The 12603-nt window shown below is 43.8% G+C and overlaps 1 protein-coding gene and 1 long non-coding RNA gene across 7 annotated transcripts in view; one reads left to right on the top strand and one right to left on the bottom strand.

The window, feature by feature from the left end:
• obscna (obscurin, cytoskeletal calmodulin and titin-interacting RhoGEF a) overlaps positions 1 to 12603 on the bottom strand; it is a 171852-nt gene that overhangs the window by 125707 nt on the left and 33542 nt on the right. For all 6 annotated transcript variants that reach the window (XM_061883080.1, XM_061883082.1, XM_061883081.1 and 3 more), the window contains exons 10-20: positions 10252 to 10518; positions 9907 to 10176; positions 9558 to 9824; positions 9215 to 9481; positions 8754 to 9026; positions 8419 to 8682; positions 8079 to 8345; positions 7724 to 7990; positions 7378 to 7644; positions 2763 to 3029; positions 1 to 211 (exon numbers count right to left, since the gene is read on the bottom strand). The exon at positions 1 to 211 is cut by the window's left edge and continues 65 nt beyond it. In XM_061883080.1, coding sequence (XP_061739064.1) covers positions 1 to 211; positions 2763 to 3029; positions 7378 to 7644; positions 7724 to 7990; positions 8079 to 8345; positions 8419 to 8682; positions 8754 to 9026; positions 9215 to 9481; positions 9558 to 9824; positions 9907 to 10176; positions 10252 to 10518 — 2887 coding nt within the window. The remainder of the gene's footprint in view (positions 212 to 2762; positions 3030 to 7377; positions 7645 to 7723; positions 7991 to 8078; positions 8346 to 8418; positions 8683 to 8753; positions 9027 to 9214; positions 9482 to 9557; positions 9825 to 9906; positions 10177 to 10251; positions 10519 to 12603) is intronic.
• LOC133540468 (uncharacterized) overlaps positions 1 to 12603 on the top strand; it is an 83529-nt gene that overhangs the window by 51648 nt on the left and 19278 nt on the right. Inside the window, exon 4 of the long non-coding RNA XR_009803642.1 lies at positions 2905 to 3056. This is a non-coding gene — a long non-coding RNA (uncharacterized LOC133540468). The remainder of the gene's footprint in view (positions 1 to 2904; positions 3057 to 12603) is intronic.

Raw genomic sequence — 12603 nt, 5'->3', positions numbered from 1 at the left:
TCCACTTGGACGTTGGCGACGGTCAACTCGGCCGTCTTCCCTTCCAGCTTGATCTGATATTTCCTGGCCCACATCTCCTCGGATAGCGCCTGTCCGTCTTTCTGCCATTGGACTGTGGCGTCCTTTTTGGACAGTTCACAGCGCCACGTCACACTTTTGCCCTCGTCTGTCTCTTGGTTTTTCAGCGTCCCTTTAAACGTAGCAGGAACCGCTGGAAGAAAACATGCACAAGACAGAACAACAGCTAAAAATGATATCGTATGAAGGATATTCCATGAGTATCAAGCATAACGTTAAGGCTGCAAGCAGCGTTGGTCGGGTCCGCCTTTGGTTGCTGCCGCCGCTTCTCAAGCCCTGGTCTAAGTCAGACCTACATAGAGGTTTTTGTTTCATGTGTCTATGACATTCCTAACAGAAGTTACAAGCAGTTTTGCCTGGGTTTTTTCCTATGGGGCGTTAGAGCGCAATTTTGATTTTTGGGGTTTGTTTTTTTATTAGATGGCAATTTTTGCCAGTCCTGATGTGTGTGTAAAATTTGGTGAGTTTTGAAGCATGTTAAGGGGGTCAAATTACAGATCAGCGTTTCTGGATGTTGTTGCTAAATGGCTTTCGCTTTGCATAGTAGAGCTTTAACTTGCACTTTGAAGCATTTTAAGGGGGTCAAATTACATCTCAAAGAGGCAAAAATGACATTTTTTAGGTAACTTTGCGCAGGGGTTCTTTGAAGGCGCGTAAAATCATAACCGGAGCAGTAATCAAAACTCTGTTCTATACTTTTAATCAGAAGGGTTCAATCTCTCTCCTGTGCTAGTTTGAAGCCGAAACGCCAAACGAGCTCAGAGGAGATAACTTTTGAAAAAAGGTGACGGGTGTTTACAAAACTTTTATTTTGAAGGGGTAATTTTTAACTTCCTGTCGATTTTTGCTGAAGGATGTCAATAATCAAAATGTAGGTCTAAGTGAGACCTACATACAAGTTTTTGTTTCATGTCTTTCCGGCATTACCACCAGAAGTTACAAGCAGTTTTGTCTGTGTTTTCTTCCTCGAAGCAGTTTTTGCTGTGTTCTTTATAGTGAAATGCTGAAAGAATGTATTATGAATGTAAGAAAAGTTTGAGTGTTGAAGAGTTAAATTTTCCAGGAAAACCGGAATATGGAAAAATGTACCATTCATTTCAATGGGAACCTTCTGGAAATTTTGGGAAAAGTGGGATTTTTTTTTTAATGATTAGGAACATGAATGTCATGAATGAGCTGATTTGGTTGGTGTTGGAATTGTTTAAATAGGGCAGGAAATGTTGAAGTAGTAACAGTTTTTTAATTGAATAATGGTTTTACGGATTTTCGGGAAAACAGGGAATTTTTCAAGTTCTTAAACCAGCTGGGTTTTTTTTGTCCTGACTAAGAGGATTTTTTATGACAAGGGAACGGTTGAAAAATGTAAAAGGAAGTCATCGCACAAAAAAAAAAGTTGGAAACAAGGTTAGAAAAAATCCGAGAAATCCTGGAATTTTTTTGAACGTGGGAAAATGGTTATTTGAATTTCCTGGATGAATTAAATGTGGTTTTAAATTGGTTGGAAAATATGGGAATTGTGAATGTTTGAAAAATGGATTAAATACATTTTGAATGTGGGAAAATGTCCCTAAAAACTGGGAATTTGGGGAAAAGAGGGATTTTTTTGGGAGGAAAATGCTAAAAATGTGAATGTTCTGAGTGAGTGGTGTTGGAATTTTTCTAATTGATCGAGAAATGTTAAAGTGGTAACATTTTTTGGAATGGTGTTATGGAATTCCTGGAATTTCGGGCAAATTGGGAATTTTTACAGTTAAAAAAAAATATTTTTTTGTTCTGATTAAGAGGATTGATTTGAACGTGGAACGGTTAAAGTGAGTTGAAAAATGTGGTAGGAGTAGTCGACAGAAAAAAAGGAAGAAAAAAGTGTTTAAAAAAACGGGAATTCCTGGAATTTTTTTTTTAAATTGATAGTTTGAATGTCTGGGAAGAGTGGCTTGTACTGATGTTGAAATGGTTTGACTAGGTTGAAAAATAAATACAGAGTCTCGGAAAACTGGCGTGCACAAGCGATCCCTCAGAAAGCTGTGATGTGCACGCCAGCTTTCCGAGACTCTTATTTTGTTAGCGCAGGCAGCATGAAGCAGGGCTTTTATTGTGAAGATAGGAAATGTGCAGTCGGCCTTTAGAGTTTTGACGGAAGGGACGGCGCGAAAGTCTGTTGAAATAAAAAGTGTTTCTCGCCTTCCTCTCTGTCATTTTTTCATAATAATGAACTGGCAGCAGCCAGCGTCATCTCACAAGACCCTCGGGTGCCGTGAATGTCAATCAAGCAAGCTACGGAATTTGCCGCCAATGTTTTTCTTGTAAAGTGTATGGAAGCTGGATGAATTAGATGCCAAAAACCAACCACTTTCATGTGGTATTGTACAGAAAGGACAACTTTTTTTCTCCTCCATTTGAAAATGTGGGCGTTATCATCATTACTGTCTGATTCCAATCAATGCAAGTCATCAGAATCAGGTAATACACCAACTTATATTCTTGTCTTCGTGAAAGAAAGACATCTATATGTGTTACACATGCTTGTATTATCATTAAACACATTTAACTTGTTTACAAAAATGTCTCTTACATAAATAAATAAATATAAATGATATATATAAATGAGGTAGATCCCCTCGAGTTGGTCAATTGAAAAGTAGCTCGCCTGCAGAAAAAGTGTGGGCACCCCTGGTCTAACGTACCAACGACTTTAACCGTTGCCTTGGTCTTCTGGTCTCGACAGACACAAACGTAGACGCCGCTGTCCTCTGGTAGAGCCTCAGCGATGGTGAGCTCCAGCATGCATCCCCTCTGCTTCATCTGGTACTTCTCTCCTTCCTCCAGCATCTCCCCCGCCAGCCGCCATTCCGCCGCCATGCCAGCTTTGGAGACCTCGCAAGACAGCGTGACGTTGTGTCCCTCCTCCGCCTGAAGGTTCTTCAGCTTTTGCTTGAAGGTGACCGGGACCACTGGGAAGCAGGAGCAGGAGTGTAAAGGTACAAGTTCTGGTCTACATAATGCTCTTAAACTGAACACATAACCAATATCAAATTTTGCAATGAGGTAATATGTCGTCCCGCACGTTATTGTCGATAAACGAAAGCATTGTTAGTATTTTGTGACCAAATTAAGCATAATTATAATACATAATAATGTAAGCAACCATTTGAAAGAATATACGATAATTTCTCGTTACTGTAGAATTGTTTACCATTGTACTGTAATAAAAGGTAAAATCACTTTATCATAAACAAACAAAAATATACAATTCGCATATGTCTGTAAGCCAAAATAATTATTTAAATAAATAGGGCATTTTTTTTTCCCCACTTAAAAAATCGATATCAGGCGTTAGTCCAGGGGTAGGGAACCTATGGCTCTACAGCCAGATGTGGCTCTTTTGATGACTACATATGGCTCTCAGATAATTATATTTATATAGCGCTTTTCTCTCGTGCAGGGGTCGGGAACCTTTTTGGCTGAGAGAGCCAAAAAGCCAAATATTTTAAAATGTATTTCCGTAAGAGCCATATAGTATATTTTTTTAACACTGAACACAACTAAACGCATGCATTTTTAAGTAAGACCAACATTTCTAGAGTATAATAGGTCTCTTATTTTTTGTAATAACATTGTTATTTTGAAGCTAACAGTGGAGGGGGCGTGGCCAGTGGGCCTGCAGTGAACTGGGGTGTTGCCAGGACCGGCCTCTAAATCAGGGACAGGTGCGTAGACGGCCCACCTGGGCCTTGTTATCTAATCACCTGTCGCTCTGTTATAGGCAGCAGCCAGGAGGAGAGACGGGGTTGGGGCTGGAGCCAGAGCGCGAGCGAAAACGAAAGAGAAAAAGACAATTGCTGGAAAGCAACTGAGAGACTTATTGAAAAATAAAACAATATTGTAACCCTGAAACAGGCTCTCATGGGGGCGGTATAGCTCGGTTGGTAGAGCGGCCGTGCCAGCAACTTGAGGGTTGCAGGTTCGATTCCCGCTTCCGCCATCCTAGTCACTGCCGTTGTGTCCTTGGGCAAGACACTTTACCCACCTGCTCCCAGTGCCACCCACACTGGTTTAAATGTAACTTAGATATTGGGTTTCACTATGTAAAGCGCTTTGAGTCACTAGAGAAAAGCGCTATATAAATACACTTCACTTCACTTCATGTCGGTGTTTGGTGGTCTGAAGAACCCCCAGGAGGGCAAGCCCCACACTAACCAATAATATATAAATAACTTCTTACCATCAACGCAGCTTCTTGAACAGGTGCGGTAGAAACGGATGGATTAAAATGCATGAGAATGTTTTATATTTTGAACATTATTTTTAACACTGTGATTACAAGTGGAATTATTCATTACTTATCGTGTTAAGCAATGTCAGCTCAGATTTATCAGAGAGCCAGATGCAGTCATCAAAAGAGCCACATCTGGCTCTAGAGCCATAGGTTCCCTACCCCTGTACTAGTGACTCAAAGCGCTTCACAAAGTGAAACCCAATATCTAAGTTACATTTAAACCAGTGTGTGTGTCACTGGGGGCAGGTGGGTAAAGTGTCTTGCCCAAGGACACAACGGCAGTGACTAGGATGGCGGAAGCGGGAATCAAACCTGGAACCCTCAGGTTGCTAGCACGGCCTCTCTACCAACCGAGCTATGCCGAGTAACCGTGTAATACTCTTCCATATCAGTAGGTGGCAGTCGGTAGCTAATTGCTTTGTAGATGTGGGGAAACAGCGGGAGGCAGATGGCAGGTAAAAAGTTGTCTAATGCTTAAACCAGGGGTAGGGAACCTATGGCTCTAGAGCCAGATGACAGATAAATCTTAGCTGACATTGCTTAACACGATAAGTAATGAATAATTCCGCTGGTAATCACAGTTTCAAAAATAACGTTCAAATTATAAAACATCCTCATGCAATTTAATCCAACCATCCGTTTTCTACCGTACCTGTTCAAGATGTCGCATTAATGGTAAGAATTATTATATGTATTATTGGTTAACTTTTATAATAACAATGTTGTTAAAAAGAATAAGAGACTTATTATACTCTACAAATGTTGGTCATACTTAAAAATGCACGGATTTAGTTGTCTTCAGTGTTGAAAAATGTTATATGGCTCTTACGGAAATACATTTTGAAATATTTGGCTTTCATGGCTCTCTCAGCCAAAAAGGTTCCCGACCCCTGCGTTAGTCCATGTTGATGGGCTCATATTGCCCCTCCGGTCTGCATCTGCCATACGGACATTTGGTTTGGTGATCATATTATTTTTGTCCTTGCAGAACTTCTCACTAGCGAGTGGCGAGTAAGGAGGCTCTGTCCGTGAATCCCGTCCGCGTAAAACTTGCGGTGTCGCTCTCCGCCCAAAGAGACAAAGATTTTGAATGACTAAAAAGAGGGCTCACCGCGTTCAGTTAATTCTACTGTTAAACGCGCACAGGTGCTGAGAGAGATGCACAGTATAGCACAGGGGCGGTATAGCTCGGTTGGTAGAGTGGCCGTGCCAGCAACTTGAGGGTTGCAGGTTCCATTCCCGCTTCCGCCATCCTAGTCACTGCTGTTGTGTCCTTGGGCAAGACACTTTACCCACCGGCTCCAAGTGCCACCCACACTGGTTTAAATGTAACTTAGATATTGGGTTTCACTATGTAAAGCGCTTTGAGTCACTAGAGAAAAGCGCTATATAAATATAATTCACTTCACTTCACTTCACAGAGTGAGACATCTTCAAAGCGAGAGATGAAGAAAAGACACACAGACATACCAATTAATCGTACGGGCAGAGTCTTTCAAATTCATTTTCATTTACCGTTCGATTAACTGACTTATTGACTGACAGCCAGATCGAGTCACCATCAAAACGTTTTCCAAGGTGCAAGTGGTGTTTTGTTATTAGCACACAAACTGTCGGTTTCCTTTAACACTTTTGATTGGAGGCAAAGGAAGCAAGGCCGAACTGTCAGAGTAATTGTATAGAAGTTATCACACAGTTTTGCATTCCCATGAGTTCAGATCACCTCCAAGTCCGAGTCCATGGTTCTCGCCCGGAAAAGGGTGGAATGCCATGTCCGGGTTGGGGAGGAGACCCTGCCCCAAGTGGAGGAGTTCAAGTACCTAGGAGTCTTGTTCACGAGTGAGGGAAGAGTGGATGGTGAGATCGACAGGCGGATCGGTGCGGCGTCTTCAGTAATGCGGACGTTGTACCGATCCGTTGTGGTGAAGAAGGAGCTGAGCCGGAAGGCAAAGCTCTCAATTTACCGGTCGATCTACGTTCCCATCCTCACCTATGGTCATGAGCTTTGGGTCATGACCGAAAGGATAAGATCACGGGTACAAGCGGCCGAAATGAGTTTCCTCCGCCGTGTGGCGGGTCTCTCCCTTAGAGATAGGGTGAGAAGCTCTGCCATCCGGGAGGATCTCAAAGTAAAGCCGCTGCTCCTCCACATGGAGAGGAGCCAGATGAGGTGGTTCGGGCATCTGGTCAGGATGCCACCCGAACGCCTCCCTAGGGAGGTGTTTAGGGCACGTCCAACCGGTAGGAGGCCACGGGGAAGACCCAGGACACGTTGGGAAGACTGTCTCCCGGTTTGCCTGGGAACGCCTCGGGAAGAGCTAGACGAAGTGGCTGGGGAGAGGGAAGTCTGGGTTTCCCTGCTTAGGCTGTTGCCTCCGCGACCCGACCTCGGATAAGCGGAAGATGATGGATGGATGGATGGATGGAGTTCAGATCGCCCTGCGAGAAAATAAAAGCTGTCTTTGATCTTATCAAGCAAAAGGCTTGTAAACCACCGTGTGTAGATGCGACGTGGCGGTGTCGGTTTCCTGGATCTATTTGACAGCCACAGGAAAACCTTGTCATGACCCGAGTTCTACAAAGCAGAGAGGGAGCAGACCTGACACCACTCCAGGCACATTTTTTTTAACTGTTTATGACCGAGTGCGGCAGCTGTTTATGACCCCCCGCCCCTTAGAAATAACTGCAGCCATGTAATCAGGGGGTCTCCTCATGAGCTAGATTGAATCCTGTCTCTGTTTAATTCATTTGCTTCTCGTCTTGTCTAATAAATGTCATCGGTGTTTGAACCTGACATGAACAATTTGGATTGACGAACATGTTTGGTTCTCAAATGCTGGTGATGACGGACAATGACTATGTCTTTTTGCGATTAAGTTATCGCACTTATTAAAATCCTGATGTCGATTAACCGTCCAGCCCTATGTTATATTAAAAAACAACTACCAATTATCATTTGAATCGAATACAAACATATTCAAGAATTGTATTTGATCATTAAGCAGACTGCTTTAAATAACTACCATTCACAGTGACGGTTGCCGTGGTCTCGATGCTCCCACAAATGCACGTATAGATGTCACTGTCCTCTGCCGTCACATCCTGGATCCTCAGTTCAATCAGCGAGTCTCGCTGGCGAATGTGGTATTTGTCCCCATGCCTGATGAGCTCATCGCCCTTCCTCCACTCCACAAAGAGAGACGCTTTGGAAAGCTCGCAGCGCAAAGTCGCGGTGTTGCCCTCCTCGATAGTCACGTTGCGCAGCTTCTGCTTGAAGGTGAGCGGTTGAGCTGAGGAGCCAATGTCGGAAAATGATAAATATAACTTGCACCGAAATCCCGATTTGTTAAAAAGAAAACAATTCGCTACCAGTGATTTTGACAGTGGCGGATGTTAGCTGATCCGCGGACAAGCACTTGTAAACGCCACTGTCCTCGGGCACAGCCTTCCATATCAAAAGCTCCACGGTTGTCTCCCATCTCCTCATCTGATACTTCACTCCATTGCTCAACGCTTCTTGTCCCCGCCTCCATTCTATCGGTATTCCAGGCTTAGAGAGTTCACAGCGCAATATGACATTGCTGCCTTCCTCTGCTTGCATGTTCTTCAGGTGTTGTGTGAATGTAACAGGAATGGCTGTCGGAAAGAAACAAATACAAACAGGGTGTTGGTTGGAAACAGCAGCCAGAAAGGTCGTCTTAAAGTTCCGTTTGGTTTTATTTACCTTGTACTTTGAGGCTTGCTGTAGTGTGGTGACCTCTGCACTGACACGTGTACTCCCCCGAGTCGTCAGGTTTGAGAGCTCGGATTATGAGAGAATTGATGGTCTTTCTTTGTTTCATCACATACTTATCTCCGGACCTGAGGCTCTCCACACCTTTTCTCCAGTGAAACTGGACCCCCGGCAGAGAGTACTCACAGGTCAGGGTAGCAGTCTCACCCTCTTGGGCCTCCACGCTCTGTAGAGGCTGAGTGAACTCGGCTGGGATGGCTTAAAACAGGCAGAAGATTTGTCTTATTATTTTATAATCATAAGTCATTTTGACTGACGCTCCAAATGGTACCTTTGACGGTGATTACAGCCCTTGTTGTGACAGACCCAGCACTGCACTCATATACCCCGGCGTCACTTTGAGAGACCTCCCGAATGGTCAGTCTAGCCTCACACCCCGAACGGCTCGCAAAATACCTCGACGAGCTCCACATCAGGCAGCCGTCTTTGTACCACATGATGTGACACGGCTTCGACGTCACACAAAACAAAACCAGACCGCCTCCTTCGATAGCCTCACAGTCCTCTAGCGCTTTGCAGATGGTCGGACGTCTCTCTGGTTGACGTGAGGAAGGAAAGCCAGTTGAAGAAATTGAATGAGGATTGCAGATAAAGACATAGCCTCACCTCTCACCAACAGCGAGGCGTAGGATCGTTTGTCGCTGGCTGCAAAGGAGATGGTGCCAGTGTCTTTGCGTGCCAGCTGTCTAAACGTGAGGGTGTGGTAGCCCCCCGACAACATCTGGATCTCGTTCAGCTTATTGTTGTAGAGCAAAGTCTCATCCAGGTACCACTTCACGCCTGTGTAGTCACTGGGACAGATTTGGCACCTGAACGTGACAGTGTCGCCTTCAAGGCACTCAACGTCCTCCAGTTCATCCAGGATCACCACTCTCTGACCTGACGGATGGAAACACGGACTGTAGTTCTCATTTCCAGCCATGTACAAAACATTAACAACCCCTTGGCAGTTTAAAAGGCATCGGACCATTCTTGTGAGGTCTGTGACGACTTCAAATAGCTAAACTGTACCGCCTTAGTCGAACTGAGCATCCCCAAAAAAACATGCATGGCGTTTTTTTCCTCACCTTGCACAGTCAGCTGTGCACGGCTTTGCATGGTCCCGACATCGCACGTGTAGATATCCGTGTCCAACTTCTCCAGATAGGTGATGGTGAGTGACAGCAGCACACCCTTCTGCCTCATGACATACTTCCTACCAGACCTCAGCTCCATCATGCCCTTCAACCAGGTCACTCGCTTGGCTGGCCGTCTTGTCTCACACTCGAGAGTCACTTTACCCTTTTCCTCTGCTTGGGTATCCCTTAACTCCCTCGCAAAGGTGTGTTGAAGTTCTGGATAGGATACATATGAGAAATTCGGATCAAATTCTGCATTCCAGAACAGTATTTTTTTCTCAAGAATACCTACCTCTAACCTCTAGCTTGGCACGAGATGCAACCCCATCGGCCTGACAGCAGTATTCCCCCGAATCCCTGATTGTGGTGTTCTTAATTATCAGCCTTGCCAGATTCTTCTCTACACTCATCCTATAATTGGGATTCTGTCTTATTAAATGACCATTTTTCAGCCAATGGATGGTGACCTCGGGTTTGGTGATCTCACAGCTCAGCTCTGCATCCTCACCTGGCACAGTCTTGACATTAAGGAGATCCCTAAAAATGTGCACTGGTCTCTCTGACAAAACAGAAAATGATTTAGGGTTTGTAGTCTTTGTATGAATGCATCTTGCCCTGGTTTCAATACTGGATATATTTACCTTGGACAAAGAGCACAGTCCTGCAGCTTAGGTCCTTGATTGTAAAGACTACGTCACCAGCGTCAGATAGAACCGCGTCTTTTATGGTCAACTTGTACTTGCGACCATTGTTTACAACCTGGAAACGAGTGTTGGAGACAACCACCTGACCGTTTAGGGTCCAGGAGGGCTCATCACTGAGATTGTGGGAAAGGTGACACTCAAAATAACAGTTTCCACCTTCTAACACAGACGTTGTCTTCAAGCGCTGCACAAGAGTGATATGCAGGTCTGTCCATAAAATAAACAATGATGTTAGCTATATACACTGACAAGACTTTTTATCAATACTTCTTTTGAACCCACCGTGTACAGAAACTTTAGCTTTGGTCTGGCTGGTACCCAGATCACAGGTGTAATGTCCGGCGTCATCTTTGCTCAAGCAATGAATAATCAGCGCCATGGACTTCCCATACTGGCACAGCTCATGTTTCTCATCAGTTCTCAGGACAATGCCATCCTTACGCCAGACTGGGATCACAGACTCTTTGGAAACTTCACACTGGAGGCAGACCTCCCCTTGCTCTTCTCCAACTGCATCTTCCAGAGGTTTTAGGAAGACTGCAGGTCGCTCTGAAAAACCAAGGAACACAAGACATGATTTGAGCGTCAGCCAGTAGACAGTGGTATCTCGGGATACGAGTGCCTCAGTTTATGAGTTTTTCGGGATGGTTACTTGTTATGCTTTAGTTTGCAAGCAAAAATCCAGATCACCAGCCTCTCCACTGCTAGCGAAAGTCACAGTGAATCCCGTAAGAGCCAACCAAAACATCCGGTCGTACTCATTAACATTATCTTATGGTTAGAGATAGACAAAACTTATTTTTTCTAAGAATGGAAGGAAGAAAGTGAGTGTGAAGGACATTGCTAAGAAGAAAAAGTGGATGCTATTCACTTTTTTTGTCATCCCCCACTTTGGACAAGGGTGAGTTTTCAAGCCCCACCTGCCCCCGTCCCCCCAACAGAACGCTAATGCCAAGCTTAACATTTGCAAATTCTTTGAACATCAAGTAACATTCAAGTTGTATACATTCAAACTCAAGAACATAAAATAACATCAAGTTCAATAATAATTAAAGCTGCAAGCAGCGTTGGTCGGGTCCGCCTTTGGCTGCTGCCCCCGAGACCCACGGCCGGATAAGCGTTAGAAGACGCCTTGGAGCCACTATTTTGAGAATCTAATGCATTGTGAAAGTAATGCAGTTGTTGTATTGAAGTGAAAATATCAAACTTCCTGTTGATTTTTGCCAAAGTATGTTACTTATTAAAATGTAGGTCTAAGTGAGACCTACATAGTGTTTTTTGTTTCATGTCTCTCTGACATTCCTACCGGAAGTTACAAGCAGTTTTGTCTGTGTTTTCTTCCTTGGAGCAGTTTGTCCGTGTTGTATTCTTAGGGGGGCGGTAGAGCGCAATTTTGAGTTTTGAGGTTAGGTTTTTTCATCAGATGGCAATTTTTGCCAGACCTGATGTGTGTGTCAAGTTTGGTGAGTTTAGAAACATTTTAAGGGGGTCAAATAACAGCTCAAAGAGGCAAAAATGACATTTTTTAGGAGACTTTGCACATGGGTTCTTTGAAGGCGCGTAAAATCAAAACCTGAAAACTTATCAAAACTCTGTTCTATACTTTTAATCAGAAGGATTCAATCTCTCTCCTGTGCGAGTTTGAAGCCAAAACAACAAACGCACTCAGAGGAGATCATGTTTGAAGAAAGGTGACCGGTTTTTACAAAACTTTTGTTTTGAAGGGGGGATTGCAAACTTCCTGTTGATTTTTGTTGTGGGTTGTCAATCTATGAAATGTAGGTCTAAGCGAGACCTACATAGAGGTTTTTGTTTCATGTCTCTCCGACATTCTTACCGGAAGTTACAAGCAGTTTTGTCTGTGTTTTCTTCCTAGGAGCAGTTTTTTCAGTGTTTTATTCAAAAATAGCGCTAGAGCGCAATTTTGAGTTTTGGAGTTTGGTTTTTTCATTAGATCGCAATATTCGCCAGTCCTTATGTGTGCGCCAAGTTTGGTGACTTTTGAAGCATTTTAAAGGGGGTCAAATTACAGCGCAAAGAGGCAAAAATTGCATTTTTTGCGAAAATTTTATTTTGAAGGGGTTTTTGCCAACTTCCTGTAGATTTTTGCTGAAAGAAGTGAGTGTATGAAAATTGGGTCTAAGTCAGACCTACATAGGAGTTTTTGTTTCATGTCGCTATGACATTCCTAACAGAAGTTACATGCAGTTTTGTCTGTAATTTTTTTCCTAGGGGGCGCTAGAGCGCAATTTTCATTTTGGGGGATTGGTTGCTTAATATGTTGGGAAGGTTTGCTATATCGACGTGTGTGTCAAATTTGGTGAGTTTTGAAGCATGTTAAGGGGGTCAAATTACAGCGCGTAGGTGCGGAATAATAATAAAACACAGCAGTTTCAATAGGGTCCTTGGCAAAGGGCCTGCGGACCCTAATAACTATGCCAGTTTTCTTTGAAAGAAATCAAGTGGCTTATTGACGTGATTGGGGTGTGTGGTCTTGAGGCGTCTCTTTAATTTGTTGGGTCTCATGCTGTCTGCTGCTAGCGGTTTTAGACACAGAACACACAGGGGTCTCTCCTCTGCCCCCACCACTGTTGCCGTGAATCCAACACCAAGATACCCTTCATCATATTTTCT

The sequence above is a fragment of the Nerophis ophidion genome, linkage group LG22 (assembly GCF_033978795.1).
Source record: "Nerophis ophidion isolate RoL-2023_Sa linkage group LG22, RoL_Noph_v1.0, whole genome shotgun sequence".
In the NCBI taxonomy this organism is placed as follows: Eukaryota; Metazoa; Chordata; class Actinopteri; order Syngnathiformes; family Syngnathidae; genus Nerophis; species Nerophis ophidion.
Note: the sequence above shows the minus strand (reverse complement) of the source record. Positions and strands in the feature narration are given on the sequence as shown.